This window comes from Taeniopygia guttata, chromosome 4, assembly GCF_048771995.1.
Source record: "Taeniopygia guttata chromosome 4, bTaeGut7.mat, whole genome shotgun sequence".
Taxonomy (NCBI): domain Eukaryota; kingdom Metazoa; phylum Chordata; class Aves; order Passeriformes; family Estrildidae; genus Taeniopygia; species Taeniopygia guttata.
In genome coordinates, this window is record NC_133028.1 from 22,482,019 (window position 1) to 22,500,176 (window position 18,158).

The 18,158-nt window shown below is 35.4% G+C and overlaps 1 protein-coding gene across 2 annotated transcripts in view; it reads left to right on the forward strand.

Annotated features, from left to right (window-relative positions):
* The window catches only part of FAM114A1 (family with sequence similarity 114 member A1), a 29,845-nt gene extending 12,568 nt beyond the window's left edge, over positions 1–17,277 (forward strand). For both annotated transcript variants that reach the window (XM_030270921.4, XM_072928083.1), the window contains exons 6-14: positions 1,252–1,386; positions 3,166–3,318; positions 5,362–5,485; positions 7,436–7,521; positions 8,574–8,741; positions 9,941–10,080; positions 11,204–11,276; positions 13,223–13,276; positions 14,606–17,277. In XM_030270921.4, the coding sequence (XP_030126781.3) occupies positions 1,252–1,386; positions 3,166–3,318; positions 5,362–5,485; positions 7,436–7,521; positions 8,574–8,741; positions 9,941–10,080; positions 11,204–11,276; positions 13,223–13,276; positions 14,606–14,716 (1,044 nt within the window). In that variant the 3' untranslated portion in view covers positions 14,717–17,277. The remainder of the gene's footprint in view (positions 1–1,251; positions 1,387–3,165; positions 3,319–5,361; positions 5,486–7,435; positions 7,522–8,573; positions 8,742–9,940; positions 10,081–11,203; positions 11,277–13,222; positions 13,277–14,605) is intronic.
* The last annotated feature ends 881 nt before the right edge of the window (positions 17,278–18,158 follow it).

Below are 18,158 nucleotides of genomic sequence, written 5' to 3' on the forward strand. Positions count from 1 at the left end.
ATATCAAAGATTTTGGGAACAAAAGGAGATTCTTATAAATTATTCCTAACATAGTTTCCACAGAACCTGGAGCATCATATGGCTTGTGAGAGCCGGCCACCAGTAAGATTACTTGAGCATTATACAAGATTTGCAAATAAGAGAAATGTGCTTGTAGGCAGCCTGGAGAGGCTGCTATACCACCATGACAAATGTGGCACAAAAAGAATCACTTAAGGTCTCAGTAAGTCACCTGTAATACCACTTGAGACTTTGAAAGGGTTTTCCATTATATATCAGGTTACATCAGCATTTGAGTATCTGACACACACATAATCCAGATTGAAATGGAAATCTTTAGTCAGTGAAACTTCTTCTTCAGTGTACATAAAAAATATGAAGACACAGAAAAATATATATATTAAATAGACAGTTCCAGAGTCCTCATAAGTGTTAAAATTTTAAAAATCCAGTAAGGCAGAGTCTTCTGTTCATTATGATCTTGGGTCCATGTTATTAATGTCTAAAACAAGTTCCCACAAACCAGATGCCATTGGTTGAAATTAAAGTGGTATTCATAGAATGACAGAGACACAGAATAGTTGGGATTGGAAGGGAACTTAAAGATCATCTAGTACTATGCCCCTGCCTTGGGCATGGACACCTTCTCCTAAACCAGGTTGTTCAAAGCCTGATCCAGCCTGGCCTTTAATACTTCCAGGGGTGGGGCATCCACCACCTCTTTGGGCAACTTGTTCCAGCGCTTCATCATCCCCATAGTGAAGAATTTCTTCCTGATATCCAATCTAAATCTATCCTCTTTCAAAGTAAAGCCATTCCCTTTTGTCCAAACACTGCTTGCCCTTGCAAAGTGTCCCTCTCAAGCCTTCCCACAGGCCCCATTGAGGTACTGGAAGGCTGCTGGAAGGTCTCCTCAGAGCATTCTCTTCTCCAGGCTGAACAGCCCCAATTTTCTCAGACTGTTTTCACAGGAGATGTGCTCCAGCCTTTTTACCATATATTTTTTTATTATTATTTTTAATTTACGACAATTGTTACATTTCCTCTGGTGTAAGTAGTTCCATTAACTGGAAATATTTGTATAGGGCTTTTTTTCTTTCAGAAAAGGTATTCAGAACAGAGTAAATGCATCAAGTATAGGAAATTTAGGGACCTGAATGTTCAAAGACAGTGTCTACAAAAGCACTCCTCTTTAAAGTTCATATTAGCCTAAACTTGGAAGAAAATAACACATTGCATTATTTTATACAGGGGAAAAGTGTATTATCTGGAGGTTTAGATGCTTTGGAATTTATTGGGAAGACAACCATGAATGTCCTTGCAGAAAGCGATCCTGGATTTAAGAGAACCAAAACACTGATGGCAAGAACAGTCTCACTGTCTCAGGTTGGATATATTTAAATACTACTCTGTCAATGCAATTTCAAATTCTTTTTCCAGAATTTCACATGCCTCCAGGAGAGGCTTTATTTATTGCAGTAGATGCTGGCTGGGGTTGTGGAAATAAATACCAATCTTTACACTTGCTCTACTTTATTTTTCTTCATAGAACCACAAAAAATAATGCAAAATCATATTTTCTGCATAATCATATATGCAATTGCTGATTTAAATAAGATGGTATATGTGGTGATAAATCATACACTCTGGAGGCAAAATCAAATTGTTGGTGTTTTGGTAACAGCTGTAGATAGATATCTTCCAGCATAAACATTACTAGACTGTTTTCCTTGGAAATAAGTAATACTGGAATATGACATATGTTTCATTAGGAATTAAACCTGTAAAAATTTGTATCTCAATGTCCATCCAAGTTAATGGTATCCTTACACCATTGTGACTGATATATTTTAAAGCTCAGAGATGTGCTAAAAACAGACATAAAATGCTGTCAGTACAAAATTAATTTAGTTGTCCAGACACTGAAAGGATGGTAAACAATAGACATTGAAAAGAAACTGTGTTTACTGCATGTTTAGTTCCCTGTAGAGAAGAGTAATGTATTTTTCTTTTAATGAGATGTTTCATCTTTAGTATTCATCACTGGAAGAGTTAACAGACTTATAGTGTTGTAGTAGATCAAAAGCAATTAACTCTTGTTAAGGCCCACAGAGTTAAAATGAGCTTTTGAGAATCTCCTTTAAGAACATGCATAGATTTGCACATAGAATCTGAGGCAGAATGCAGTATAAATCAATTCTCAGGGGTTGCACTATCACTTTTCAGTGATTTGTTCAGAAAACTTTGTGAGGTGATTTTTGAAGATGGAGACTTCAGAGGAGAAATGTACTGTAGTGTAAATATTAAGTCTTTTGTATTAAATTAATCACTGAAGACAATATTGTAGGAATTTTGAACAGTGGAATAACATAAGTGGTGGGAGTTCACCTGTATTCCGAGACTTGTATGTGACCTAACATGTAGTTCAGATGTATTTGCTACCTTTACTGTAGGAAATTCACAAGAGGCCACTTCATCCAGGAATACAAGCAAGGAGGAGAAGATCCTATTTGATATTCTATGCTATCCTATTCTATTCTTCTTATATACTGATAGAAGTGAATTAAAAGCCCACCAAAATATACCCAAGTATATAGAGGGTAGCTCTGCCCTACCTTTGGTATAAGTCATCAATATCTTTTGCCAGTCCTGTTGCCACATGAAACTGACTTTAGTATTTGCTAAAAATATTTTATAGAAAATATTTATGTAGGTGCATTATTTATGCGAGTGGGTGGATAGGTCCTGAAAAATAATACTCTTCCCATTTTGTGATCTGTAGAAAGAATTGGATGGCTCTTTAATGCTGCACATGAAATAGTCCTTTCTCTTTCATGATAACAGGTGGGGAAATTTATTATATGGTATCTGTAGCTGACATTGCTTTTGCAAATGTAAGCAAGATTTTTTTTTTCATTGTATTTTAAAGACAGTTGGTTAGCAATTACCATTGGGAAACCCCTGTTTAGAATACTATATAAATATTTTATCAGAGAAAATTATCAAAAATAAGTTAGCTATTCCACCTCTAAAATTTTAGCTCTGCAGGTGTGATATAGTCCCAAATTTTATTACTACTTCTAGACACACAGAAGCAGATAGTAATAAAATCTGGCACACTTACAGTATTATCAATAAAACATAGAATAATGTACATATTTGCAGCTGTTGAGAGAAGCCAAAGAAAAAGAGAAACAGAGGCGGGCCCAGCAAGTTACAGTTGAAAGAACAGCACATTATGGACTACTTTTTGATGAATTCCAAGGTTTATCTCATCTTGAAGCTCTGGAAATCCTGTCAAATGAAAGTGAAGCTCAGGTACAGTATGCAGACAGCATAAATCAATATGGTTGGTAAAAAAATTATCTTTACATTAATTTTATTCTGCAGATATGCATAGAATGAGCAGTGAGTTTTCCATCAAGTTCAGAGAAAGCCGAATTGATCCCATGGGCTAGCCCTGGGTTTTAGGAACTCAATACATCTAAAATGTAACTACAAGATTAACTCAAAATAAACTTCATAACTGGCAGGTGTTTTTGTTAGGACCATATGTAGTGTGCTATTCACAGCTTGTGACACTGCAGATGTTTTGAAATTCCTTGCAGAATTTGCAAGGAGGTTGAAATCAGGTACACATACTTAAATTCAGGAATTCCAGACCTACTACACATGGAGGCTGGTGAATTAAAATTAGTTCCAGATTACTTATTCATTTCTCTCTGAAGATGGTAATGTTAGTAAGACCTATCTGATAACTAGGTATTTCAATTTAAACTCTCAATTTGTTTGCTCTGCTAGTACATCAGTAGATCACTGACTGAAACAGTTTTCTAAATGCATTTCTTAAAAATAAGTTTTCTTTTTGTTTATTATTGTAATTAGCATTTTTTGCCCTGTGGGGTACTTCTTAATAAAATATAACCAACTTATATTTTAAAATATTTTATTTGCTCTCACAAATAAAATAAGCTTATATTAATAACAGGTAGGTGCCTACTGTCAATGTTGTTTTTGTTTTTTGTTACTATCTAGATGAAAAACTATTATGTTCAAACCACACATGTAAGGTTCAAGGATCTGCTTTTGGAGCAAAAAAGAAAACCAAAAATGGCCAAAAGCCCAATAAATGGGAAAGGGATAGATAGAAAACAAGTTCAGGTTAATTGCATGTGTCAACAATATATTTTTATTTTACTGTGAAATATCACAGGGTAAGCCAGATATGTGCAGGTTTCTGGTGCACTTCATTTATGTCCTAGACACATACATAGTCCTACTCAGTCCAGCAGGATTGATGGTGACTGTGTGGGTCAACAAGTCCAGTACTCAGATAAATGTTCCACTTACCATGCACACATGCACACAGACACAGAATACAGAAAGAGTACTGTAAAAACTTGAGACCATTTCTAACAGCCCAAAAGCCACAGGAGGAGTGCAAGAGGTGCTGAAGACATGTATGTTTAGGCTTTTATTTTAAGTTTCCATTAAAAGAAGTTCCCTTGAAATGGATAGTGCTATAGAAAGGGAGGAAAAAAGCCTTATGTAGTCCTTCACAACCTGACTCGAGCGCCACGGCTTTAGCTTGGGTTTAATCCTGAGCACAGGAGCTGGACTCAGACACACCAGTAAGAAAGTAACAGCCGTTAGTTTACAGTAAGAAAGTACAGTGTTACTTTACTTACCAGCCTTTCACTGGGGTAGAGTGTACATCCGTCAAGCAAGCTTTAAAAAAGCCCCTTGAAACAAACATAAAGGTAAAACTTTGTACCAAGGGGAGGAAGGGTGTTTCTCTTGGCTTCCATAGGCAGAAGGACTGCTCTGCTCATGGAATTGACACCATATAACTGCAGCACAAACAGTGACTCAAAGAATCTGTTTCCATCCCTCTTAGGTGTGTCATCCTATTAGATATGCAGGGACTTGGAGATAGCTGAGATATGCAAAGACCTGCCAATGCATTCTTCATCACAGGTAGACTGTCAATAATTTTGGCTGCATTTTGAAGGCACCCTTTTCCAGCTCTTCCCATGAGTGCTCAGACTAGCCATTATGCCTGTGCTCTTTTTGCCTGCTGTCTTCATCTAGGCAATCCCAAGATGCCTATTACAGTGTGCAGTTAAACCATGGATTTATAGTTCAAAACTTATGTTCTGGAGGAAGGAAGGGACCTGATGATCTGGCAAGGCTAGTGCAATTTTTGTGATACTCAACAAATTCTGTTGACAAGATCTAAAAATATGTCTAAGCTGGGGAGTTAGAGACAAGATTTGAACATAATGGAAGTTTCCATTTCTTAGTCTATTTTGGATTCAGGCTCTAAATTAGCATTTAGTAATACTGTCCTTTCTTTTACAGATTCAGTCACATTTAGCAACACTTGATGGAGAACAATTGGAGACTATGAAAAATGATTTAATTGCTATAAAAGAGGTCTTTGTTCCAAAGGAATTAGATGATGAAGTGGTGCAGGTGCAAAAAGGTAATTAGAAATACAGAGACTTAAATAATTGCTACTTCTTTATCTAGTAATTTTTAAAAATCCAGTCCAAACTGTAATTTCTGATATTCTAATAGTCTTCATAAGGTAGTTACTAAAATTAACTCTATAAGTTCTGATCAGTGCTTAATTTTGAATTTATATTGTAACTGAAGTGTGAGATACGGAATATCAAACATGAATAAATACTAAATTTTTTTTGCTACATCATCGGTGAAAACAAAAATGGAAAATAATAACTTTTTAATAACTGAGCTTTTTTTGCAGAAATTGTATAGTCTGAAAGTTTTGAAATACGTAGAAATTATTTTCTGTTCAGCAACTTCATCCTCACTCTGCACCCCCCTTGCTAGATGGGGGAAAAGATTCAAATATCATAAAGAAATTTAAGAACACAGATTTTTTTTGAATGGAAGTGACTGAAACATAATAGCAAAGCTGCTTTATAGGTTTTGCTTGGCCAGATGAGGCATGTGGAGTGTGAGAAGGAAGAGCAGCATAAGCATTTCCATAACTGTGACACAGCATAGCACTGGAGGGAATGGGCCAAGCTCACAAAAATTGCAATAAAATGAGTGAGTGCTTTGGTTAGGGGCAAAATAGGTGTCTTAAACAGGTCAGAAATGCAAGCAGTTCCCCAAACAGGTTAGAACAGAAGGATAAGAAGTCAGCTTAAAGGCAATATGGTTCATGTCTCCAGGCCTTTGAGATCCATACCAAACCTCTTAGAGCTAACAGCAAAAATCCCCTTGACCTGACTGAAGACTGGCTTATGCCATTGAACGCCATATTGTTGTATTTTGGAAACAAAGAAACATAAAAGGATATTTCTTCCACATCCTCTTGATCTTCTCAGGGGTACTTTGCCCATAAAACCTACATTTTGCAAGATGGTGAGATAAGATTTCTTTAGCCTTCAGAGAAGTTAGCAAAACTCTGTTAACATCCACATGTTCTAACAGGAGAGTAATTTCTTCTCAGACTGCTCCTTCTGGCAGTGCTTACTCATCTTTCTTGATCCCTGTCACAGGGAACTCATTGTTTATCATTGAGGGGAACAGCAAGTACTCAGCATAAAGTCTTAATATGGTAAATTTTTGTACTTTATTTGCTCTTTAAACCCCATGTCTCTACGGAGTTGTGCAAAATAGAAGTCAAGAAAGTGTATTACCTGCTTAGGAGTGAGGATTCATTAGATGTCTGTTGTTCCATAATTTCTGTGTAAAGTAGTTCCTTGCTTTGAAACCAGCTCCCAGGAGAAGCTCTGCTTCTTGCACAAAGTGGTGTTTTCTCTGAAGGTCGGATGTTTTGGTTTTTTAGTAAATCACTACTGCTTATCCTGCTCCTTGAAACATTTACAGGGGTTTTGAATGGGCTGCAACCAAGGCAGTGAGCACCTTAATAAAAGGGACTGAACCAAAGTGTGCTGCAGATTTGCCCCTGCAAAAACAAACCACTCGTCAGTGATACACATTCCTTCCTCCTATGACTGCGGAAACAACTATGACTGTTTTCTGGTACAAGTAGCAGAAGGCTACACACATACCCTTCTCTCTAATGTTTCCTCTCACTTTGATTATGCAGCCCTTCCATGTATTTTTTACGGCAGCTTCATTTCAGTTGTTTATGAAATAATGAGGAAAGTATTTGAAAGAGTGGCTTTACCTACATTTTGGAAGCTATTATCACCAAAAATTTCATACGTGAGGTTAAATAAGACAGTAACCACAGTGAACATTCAATTGAATATCCCAGTTATCTATAATTTTGATGCATATACATGCACACCTCCACACATTCCTTTCCTGTGTCACTGTCACTATTTTTCAAGTGCTGGAATACTTGGTGAAACTATTTCACTGTATGTACTTAACCATATAAAATACTATAGCAGTAACTTGCTAACAAAAACTGTCTTGTTATATCTTGCAGCAGATACAGGAGAAGAGTTTGTCAGCATGCTCACAGAACTGCTATTTGAATTGCATGTTGCTGCTACTCCTGACAAGCTAAATAAGGTTAGCACCTGTTACTGAGCTGCCTTCAGATTCTTGGGCAAAGAAGGAGGGCTTTGTTCTGGAGTCTGACACAGAGCAGTACCCAGTTCACTTCAGACAGCTCAGAAAGGGAAGTACAGGAGACTGGGACTAAAATGCTGAATATAGAAAAGCTTTCACAGAAGTGAGATGAGTAAGGCAGTACAGTTGAACAAGCCCTTTCCAGTGTTAGAAGGCTTGAACCAGGACTGTCTCAGCAGAACAGGGTTCATAAATTAAATTTAAATTTGATCTTACATACTGGGAACAAAAGTCAGGTAAAGAATATTTTTTCTTGCTCTAAAAGTGTGATGTCTAGGAGTTAGCCACATAACTAGTCACATTCGTACTATCAGGTCGCTTTAAAGCTGATTCATCTGCTGGTCTTAAGCTCAAATGAATGTTTGTCTCTCTAGCTACATAGATAGACTATGGATAACTAGCTTAGGCTTAGGTCTCAATGTGTTTTAAATTGATTTCATGATAAAAAACAGACATAATTATTTTCCTAGTAGGCATAGCAGTTGTCTGAAGTTGTATAAAGCCTCAAGAAGTTTCAGCTTTGATCTATTTGCATGTCAGGGAAAGCAGCTCAAGATACAGTGATTTTATATTTATTTTTCCTTAAGAATTTAATACATCTGTCTTACCTCTCCAATTTTTTTTTTCTTTTTTATACACACTTCTTATTTTCTTATTTGGGGAACTGTGTAAGAAAAATTTCTGTGTAAATCCATTTGAATGATAAAGCTGAAATATTACTTTGCAATTAACACCAGCTGTACATGTTGGTTAGGAATATTATACCTTTAGAGGAATTATCCCTGGATGATCCATCTTTATGCAGTCCAAAATGCTTCTCCCTACAGTTTCTTAAATGTACACCTAATTAAATGCCACTCAGAGGTTTGATACATTCAAACCTCTGAGTATAAAGAGGAAGTAATTAAATGTATTGTTAATTGATGTTCAGGAATGTCATCTCATAGTCTCTTCTCAAACTGAACTTTGGGGTTGGGTTCTTTGTTTGGCAGGCTAGAAAAAAAGCTCATGAATGGCTGGAAGAAGCCAGTTTGTCCACCCCAGTAGACATAGAGGAGGAGCTAAATGAAAAACCTGAAGAACCTGGTGAAGAAAAGACTCAAAAAGACAATAAAATTGAGAGTGATAGAACAGAAGTAGACAAAAGCAAAACTGTGGAGGTAAAATAACTTCTGGAAGATATGTTTCATTAAATTATAAGATTCTTTCTTTGTGTGTTATCTTTATATGTCATGATTATTTTTTGAATTCATGGAAGTAGTAAGAAATAATAATACACAACTGTTCACTGTAGACCCAGGTGAAGACTAAATTACATAAATATTCTTACTGTTATTCTGTTTCCATTAGTAAATATCAAAGTAACAGGTTCTCTATCACATTGTTTTTATTGGTTTATATCTGTGGTTTTGTGTGTATGCATGTGTATACTCAACATACAGCGAGCTGAGGGATCCTGAGGTGTAATGTCAAACATTACATGCACACTGAAATTTGTATCTCAGTTTTTTTCTTAGTATCTCCTTCTCTCACTGACAATACATGGGAAAATGTTCAAACTATTTAAACAATTTAAATCATAAATAGACAAAACAGAAATTTTGTTTAGGCAACTAACAATTGTTCATTCTCTTTATGAAAACTCTCAAGGCTAAGTATTCATTTAGGCAGTTCTGATAAGATTAATTGTGATTGAATATTTCCTGTCAAGTTAATGGCAATATTAAATGTGGTTGCTATGTTTGTTGAGATTGTTATTTCTAATTAGAAATTATCTGTCATATTTCCCCACAAAAAAGTCTAAAGAAGCAGACAGAATGTATACACTTTATATATTACAGATTTTTATGTGATTGCAAATTACCAGCTGGCATCAGCTTGTGAAAGCTGTAACCCCACAGTGCTACATAAAGATTTCTGTAATTGTTGATAAAAGCCAATTTTTTATTTAGTATGTTATCTATTTCTGCTCTAGAGATTCAGCTAAGGGGTGACTCAGTACTTTTGGCTCCATATGAAAATAATTATGATTATGACTTATTCTAGAGTTTGGGTATCTCTGTTTGTTAAGAAGAGGTTTAAAAGTTAGAAAATCCAAGAGCCTGACCTAGTTCCCAGCCAAGTAAATTGGCTCAAATTTTTCAGAGCAAGTAAAATGTCTGTATTTTATACTCTGTGGATATTTACTTTTCCAGTATTGTTTGTGAGGATGGCTGATTTTACTTCACCGTGTATGTGTTAGTATTTCCAGTTGGGGTAGGAAGGTTTCCTATGTTTGAAATTCTTTTATATGTATTTATCTATAAATGTATTTATCAGTTGTTATTATTGATTATATAATTCCCATTTTGAATTTAAGGAAATCTACATGCTGTCCATTGAAAGTCTGGCTGAGGTAACTGCTCGTTGTATTGAGCAGCTTCATAAAGTAGCAGAATTAATTCTACATGGGCAGGAAGTAGAAAAAACAGCTCAAGATCAAGCAAAAGTGCTGACAAAGTGAGTATTATATACTTCATATATGAACATTTGACATTTGCACAGAACTCATGAAGTTCCATTTAGCTTAAAGGCACAGTAAGTTAATGGATCAACAAACAGCATTGGCTTTAGGGGTCCTGGTGCTATATTTTCTCATGAAATCAGGTTCTATAGGCTACTTGTCATTTTTTGACATAGGTATGTTTACAAAAACATGACCTATACACAGGCTAAAAGTTGTTTCTGCTCCAGAAAACAAATGTGCGTGCCAACTTGGGTTGCATTTCCTTTTCCCTCTGCAGAAGATACTGTGCCTGCATATCTGGAATTTGCTTTTAGAGTGTATAATGCAGTCCTATTCTCTGCCAACAGAGCTTCATTATCTAGTGTTTATCTGCTAGAAATATACAAAAATCAATCTGTAGTTCTAAACAATAGACATTTTTTAGCAACTTTGTAGTTAACCATGGTGAAACACCCAGGATTTCAAGAAGCCAGTCTGTCTAGTGGGACTCTAAACTCAGATCTCAAGCTCTTTGTAGTGATTAAGTCTACTTACTTCAGTAAGTTTTCATGTTAAGATATTTTAAACAGTTGACTCCTAAGTAAGTAAAATATTAACCAAGTGCTTATCCTTAAGAATGCTACTAAGAATAGCAAAGTCCATAGGAACACTTCAGTCTAAAACAAAACACTTACTAAGTATTTTTCAGAATCAGAGCTAAGGTACAGTGCACCTTGTACGATGAGGTCCTATGGGATACACTTGGGAATGTCTAGGAAAACAGTGAAAGATCTCAGAACAGAATTGTTCTCTCATATTTTAACCACAAATGGGCTTTTCCTTTTAGCACAGAGTAGATGTTTTATTGTTCACATAGAAAACTTCTCACTGTCAAAAAAGACTGGTGTATGCAACAACACATCATTTTGCTGCTGTAGTCAGCAGTGGATTTTTCAGTGAAGGAATATAAAACCTGTATCATTAACAGTTTATGCCTAAATATTTTAAAAATATTTAGAAGCCAAATTGCTTTAAGAACATCTTTGCTTCCAAGATAAAGTTTGTCATGGGGTTTTTATCTATTAATAGGGCAAAGATGTATTTTTATATTTGTCTTTCTTGTTTTTTTTAAACCAGTTTAACAAGTGCCATGTGCAATGAAGTTTCATCTTTATCAAAGAAGTTTTCTGATTCTGTAACAGCAGCTGGGGTAAGATGACAGCATTTTCTGTAGCATTTGGACTTTTTTAAACATAGTTCACCTCTTGAAACAGAAATTCTTACATGGGTCCAGAGGCTTTGAATCAGCAAAGAGACTGCTTCTTTCCTCAGATCAAGAACACAGAGCATTTCTACAGCAGGAAAGTTTATAAGCCTTGATAGATGACACCATGTCCCCTGCCTTGTAAACTATCTCTTTCTAGAAACCACTTCCTGTTTTTCCTGATCACCACTCGACACTTTTCACATTGAAGGGCCCCACATTTGAAGTTACAGAGCTTGATGATAATTTCTTCTCTGACTCGGCCTATCCCTTTTGAACACATTTGTATAAAAGTCATTAACAGATTGTATTTACAGTCCCTTAAGATGGTTTCATGAGTTGTCTTCTTAGCCTTTACTAGATCCCCTGGCTTAGCACTGCAGTGTTTTCAAAAGGTTTAAGAGATTAGAAAATCTGATTGGTCCAACTTTAAAAAAAATCACTCTGTCTTTTATCACAAGATACTCTGTTTAAGAACACCCATTTATCTGTGAACATCTTTGCTAGAAATAGTATCCTGCCTTTCAAGAAGCTTCAAGGATGACTGACATCTCAGTATTATAGCAGGATTCAGAGGTAAAAATTGTGCTGTTGTTGAAATTGTCCTGTAAACATCAGAGAAGAGCAAAATCTAGTTCTTCTGATTGTTCCATGAAAACATGAATGTAATTTAAAGGAATTTTTTCCAGTTTTCCATTAGCTCTTCCAGCACATCTCTGAGCATGTTTTTTCATAGTTATTTGTAAAGGACATGATTTATTTCCTTTTTTTAATTATGAATAATTTACATAACTTCCAATTACTGTAAGGAAGAAATGCTTATTTTCCATTTTGGGATTGTACTTTAGCATATATCTGTGGGACACTTGAAATAAATGCATGCACAAAAATATAAAAATAAATTTCACACTAAAGTTTAAACTGGCCCACTAAACAGTGCATTTTGTAATGGATTTTCTGTAACTAAGAGTAAAAATGTGCTTTTTTTTCACTAACCATCTCTCCTTGGTTCTGCCATCTTTCTCCAAACTAAAATTAAATTTCATGTTTCTGTAAATCTGTAATATGAGAGCTACAAGGTTGTAAGTGGAAATCCTTCAGTTAAATTAATCAGTTCAGTGTTGAAAGAAAACAACTCTTGCTGGAGGTTACTGCTGTTCTAAAGAACCACAGTGCAAAGAACAGCCTGAATAAAAAAGGGAAGGACTTTTGCTATTTTAAAAAGTAGAGGAGTTAATGAATCTTGATTTTCTAGCCTCTAGTATTGTCAGTACTCATTGTATCCATCTTTCTTCCTATCTGATGGCTGAGAAGAATGTCATGCATGCTGAGCTGTTTCACTGGCCATCCTGCACTGACCAGCACAGCTGCCTCCTGTTTGGGTATCTGAGTTTCACCTGGTTTTCCTTCTGTAGGGGAGCTACTCTGGACCTTTCATTTTGTCCTAACCACAGATGTTTGTGTAACTTCTAAGAACTTCATTTTTCTTCTTACATGTCTTGTTCCTTTTTCTGTCCTTGAAAATGAGCAAGGGGTTAAAAATTTTATGGGATGTGAAAAGGTCATGATAGACAGATGGACAAACGGTGTCATTACATGAACGTCACATCTTTAGGAAAGTAGGCAATTTGAAACTCTGTGGTACATGAATTAATGAAGAAGTAAAACCATGGGCCTCTCTTAGTTCATTGTACTCCGTGATAGAAATGGATAGGGTGTACTGAGGTGTGTTTGAAATGCAGACACAGTTCCTAGCAACACTGAGATAAACAGTCTTGAGTAAGGTGAAAGAAGACCCCTACAGAATTCATAAAACCACAGCTCAGATATCAGTATACTGCTGTTAAGTATATTTTTTGACCTGGCTTTTCATCCTGTGTTCTGGTTTACAGAGCAATATGAAGGCAGAGGTTCTTAACCCCATCATCAACAGTGTTCTGTTAGAGGTAAGCTCCACCTCTTCACATTAGAAAATGTTCTAATAAAATTATTTTAAATGAGACAGGCACATTTATTTCTGAAGTAAAAAATTTTTTAAAAGTAATGACAATATCATTCTGACTGTTCAGCACATAAATTTTGTGTTCAGCCTCTCCCACAAATACTGTAGAATTAAGGTTGTATTTACTGAGGATTCGTAAGAGCTGTATGACTGAAGTGAGGCTGGCCAGCTCTGAAACTCTGCTGCTGTATTGATCAGAGCACAGCAACAAGTTGCAGTCTCAGACTATTCTTTCCGTTGAAATTTGGATTGTAGATATGCTACAGTGTTTCCCATCTGCAGGCATTTAGATTTCTACAAAGTTTCACAGTCTAGCAACAGCCTTGATCAGCATATGGATAACTATGTCTCCGACCACCAAAGTGTTCATGAGTGATTTATTTTATTTGACACTATGATCTATTTTTCTTCAAAAAAGCACAGTGACTAAAACATACCTCTGTTTTACCAAGAAGAGGTTGAGATAAAATAATATCCTCATAAAGTCCTAAAACTCATAGGAACTGCAGCACAAGTTTTTAACTGTTAGATCACACTTCCCTTAAAACATAAATAAACATATTGTTTATGTAGTAGTGACCACAAATTGTCATTCTGTATTTAATATCTGCATAACCTTAAAAATAAGGAAAAGACTGCTTTACAACAGGCACTTTTGCTGAATTTACAATACCCTTAAGGAAAATTATGAAAAGTTGAATTGAGCTGTAATGAAGTCTACTATGCAGTTCCTTTTGTTATAAAGGTACATTTGCTGTTGCTGCTGACTTACCTTCCTGCACTCTGGGAACTGCAAAATCTAGGAATATTTAGAATTGTGGAATGCAGTGTTTTGTACTTGATAAATCCCATAGTTGTATACAAATATGTATTAATACAGTCTAGGATCATGGAGAATTACAAGCCACTATACTGTTCAGTATTAGAAATTCTAAAAATAGTACTACATGTTAAAACCATTATAATTTGAACTCTTAATTTCAGTGACACTTCTCCCACCTACAGCAAATTCAAAATTAGTTCAGTTGATGGAAAGACTAGATGGTTTGTGTTTAAAAAGTCAAATCTGCTTCTGAACATTGTGGCATTTTATTCTACTCATATTACCAACAAAACTCTTAGAGTTCAAACTTATCAGCAGTCAGGTTATGCTATCTACAGATTGTATGTAAAATCCTGTGTGAAGATATATGCTAATAAAAAAAAGTCTAGTGTCATTCCTGAAGTATATGGCAGCTGTACTGATGAACTACATGTTTTCTCTCCCCATTAGGGCTGCAACAGTACTACTTATATTCAGGATGCTTTCCAGTTACTGCTTCCAGTTCTGCAAATTTCCCATATCCAGAACAGTTGTTCCAAAGCCCAGGAGTTGTCAGCTTGACAGCAACTGAAGTCTTGAGTTGTGCCAAGAGAAGAGCTGGTACAAGACATGTCTGGCCACTAGAGTTCTCTGAAGACACTAAATGCGGTTTTGCACACACAGTACTGACCATTTTAAAACTCTTTCAGACTTTAAGATTTTAGAAGTAGTTAGTAAAATGAGTCATTTCTTTTCCAATGCAGTTCATGCTTTGCATTAATTTAAACAGAAGTTTATTGATATTAGCATTGCCTTAAATACAGATTCTAAATGTTGTCCCTTTCAGTTGTAAACAACGTATGAAACAAATTGGAATGTAAAGTCCTTTAAAACATTTAACTATAAATTACCATCTATATTGTTTGTATTATAACTGCAGTTTAAAAAGTATATTTCAGAAGATGGTTTCAGTATTTAATTTTTGCCAACATGAACAAATTATCATAGAGTTGGACTTGTTAAGTATTATTTCCAGTAGCAAATAATAACATCATTTTAATATGTGCCACTAACATAACACTTTGTATTGAAGGAGTTGCACAGCAATAGGTATTAACTTTACTAAGTGAAAATTATGGAGGTTATGCATAAAGAATTATACTGAAAAGAAATTTTCTGAGCCAGTTAAGATTACAGGTATAGCTCTGTATTTGCTGACCCATAAGTTTATATTAATTTAGGTCTATTTCATAGTTTCAATTATTGAACAACACAGGAGACAAAAGTAATCTTTTTTAACATGCAAGGGTAGAAAATTTCCCTTTTGTTTGGCAATTGAAACACCTGCTGAACAACCTTCTCTCAGATATATTACTGGGTTAACACTTTGGGGTTTATTGATACCTACTGTTCAGAAATAGAAGTTGTAGCAAGAAGTTATGAAAGAATTGCTTTGGCTGTGGAGGTCATCTGTCAGAGCAATCATCTTTTTTTTGGGGCAATAGTTAGAGCATAAGCAAGCAGTAGGAATGATATTTCATAACAACACTATCAACCATGCTAATTTGTTCATATCTTTAGTTTAAAATACTGAGCTTTGGACCTAAGAATTTGTTTAGGCTAGTTTACCTGTTAGACAGGAAGAACCTTCCAATATTTTACATAGCCTGTTTTTTTAAATTGTTGTCATTTATTATGTTTCTTTCCATTATTTTGTATTTTTCTTCTCTTGGTATACCCATTAATTGTATTTAAATGCTAATTTTTACAGTTAACATTTTAATACTTTTAAGCATAGTTCATACATCATAAAAATACTGAAATAGTGCATGAGGTAGTTTCTGTGTTTGATAGAAAAGTGAAACCATGTATATGCTTTGTACATGGTAACTTCTTTGAGTCCAAATAAGGGAACAGAAAGGTCTTTTTGTGTTTTACACTGTTGTGGTCCCTGTTCTGCTGTCACACTCACGGTGACTTGTCCATTTTTTATTATTTTCCCTATCCCTGAAATAAGGTTTATTACACAAAATCTATTTTCTGGCACCCTGTAATTTAACAGACATAGAGATATCTTTCTGGGTAGGTAGAAGATATACAGTCTTCAAGTTTATTTGTACAGGCTGAATATAATATCAGAAGCCTCAGGGGATAATTTTTGAAATCATTGAGGGGCATTCTTAAGACAAAGATTGCTTATCTGAGATACTTCTTACTAGAGGTTTCATTGTCTTGCTGAAATTATGCAGTTATGAATAAATTACCCTGAAGTGTACCCTTACTTATATAAGAATACCTTACCCTGAAGTAAAAGAAGCTATAAAAAGTAACATGGAGACTTAAAGTATTTACATCCACACAATATAGGAAGGGGAACAGGGCAGTATGTAAGCATAGGGATACTCCCATCTGATCTTAGATTCAGCTATCTTATCCTAGGAAAACTGAATGTCATATAATTTTAAATCAATTTTAGGTAAATAATATTTCAGTAGAAAAGTACTGTATGGATGTAGCCAGAATATTTTCTTTACACTGATTTGTATTTTTCCACCAGTCAAATAAATAATTTGTGATACTGAACTGAGACAGTACACTAAAAGGGAGTGGTTTGAAGAATAATGTGATGGGAGTATATTCTCAGTGAAGTCATTTACTTTCTGATTTTTCAATTTACCTTTGGAATTATGAGTGGGATTTTACTGGGAGACTTACAAAAACAGATGTTGCCTTAAACTTTCAATGGAGAGTGTTCTTCCTTTCATCACACCCTTTTCCAGGTTGGTACATTGTGCCTTGGCACTTGGCAAACTACTAGGTTTTAAGTATATATGAAAATTACCCGTTTTCTTGAGCAGATGTGTTTTCCATGGCATTCCATTCACTTTGGAGCACACCCACCCTGTTATGCAGCGACAAAGGAGGCAGGCTTGTGCACTAAGTTCAGAATTTGTCAGGATGAAACTTAAAACAATGGCAAAAATACCTACAGCCTTGCAGATGATCCGTTGTTACAGGTCATCCCTGAAGAACGAGCTGGACTTAGACTGTTAAAGAAGTAATTTACTGCATATTAAGGATATTGACTTATTTTTTTCTTGGGTTTGGGTTTTTTTCAGGGTAAATAAACCAAAGCAAGCTGTCAGTTGTTTACTGCTTTTTAGAGTATAGTCTACTTGTGTGTAAACATCTCTTCCCCATGAGTTCCTCCTACACTCCAGCGTCCATTGCTAGAGACAGCTGAACAAAAGAACTGTCTCTTCCACTTTTTATCATGCTGCTTAAATCACCCACTGAAGCCTTTAATATCTTCCTCCAAAATGTCTCTCAGTAATATCAAAAAATCACAATACAAAAATCACTGTCATACCAGTTGGGATGGTTCTTAATGATGTGTGTCACCAGTAATGTCCAGTGTCACTCACCAGTCAAGATTCATAACAATTTCAAGGAGTCTGAAACATTGCAGTATTTTGAATGACAAATACAAGTTTCCCCCTTTTTTTCTGATTCACAGAAATGTTTTTATCATACAAGCATTCACCAAGATCATAGAGTTATTTTTGAGACATTCCAGTTCTATTTCAGATGACAGCCCCATCCTTTCTGCTACTCTTAGAAGAATGTAGAGCGTGGAAAAGGAATTTCCTAAGTTCTTTTGAAAACCATCTCAGAGTAAAGTTTAACATAATGACATCAGCCAGTCTGACCTACTTTGAAGTTCTTACAGTTGGACTGGAAAGCCCTCTGGACTTTAAACACTTTATTCTGCCTCAGGTCAACCTGTGTTGCTGAAACTGCTTTTATTGTGCTACTTATACATTTTCCACGCTGTCTTCTACTTCAACATTCATATTGATGACAGTGTGCAGTTTTAGAATTAAAAATTGAAAATAAAATGTAAAAAATTCAGCTATATTAAAAAGATGGGAGATGGAAATTATTTTCAAAAGAAAAAACAAAAGAATGTGGTCTCTGGAAATAAGAACAATTTTCGCGGTTTGTTTAGAGAAAAGCCTCTAAA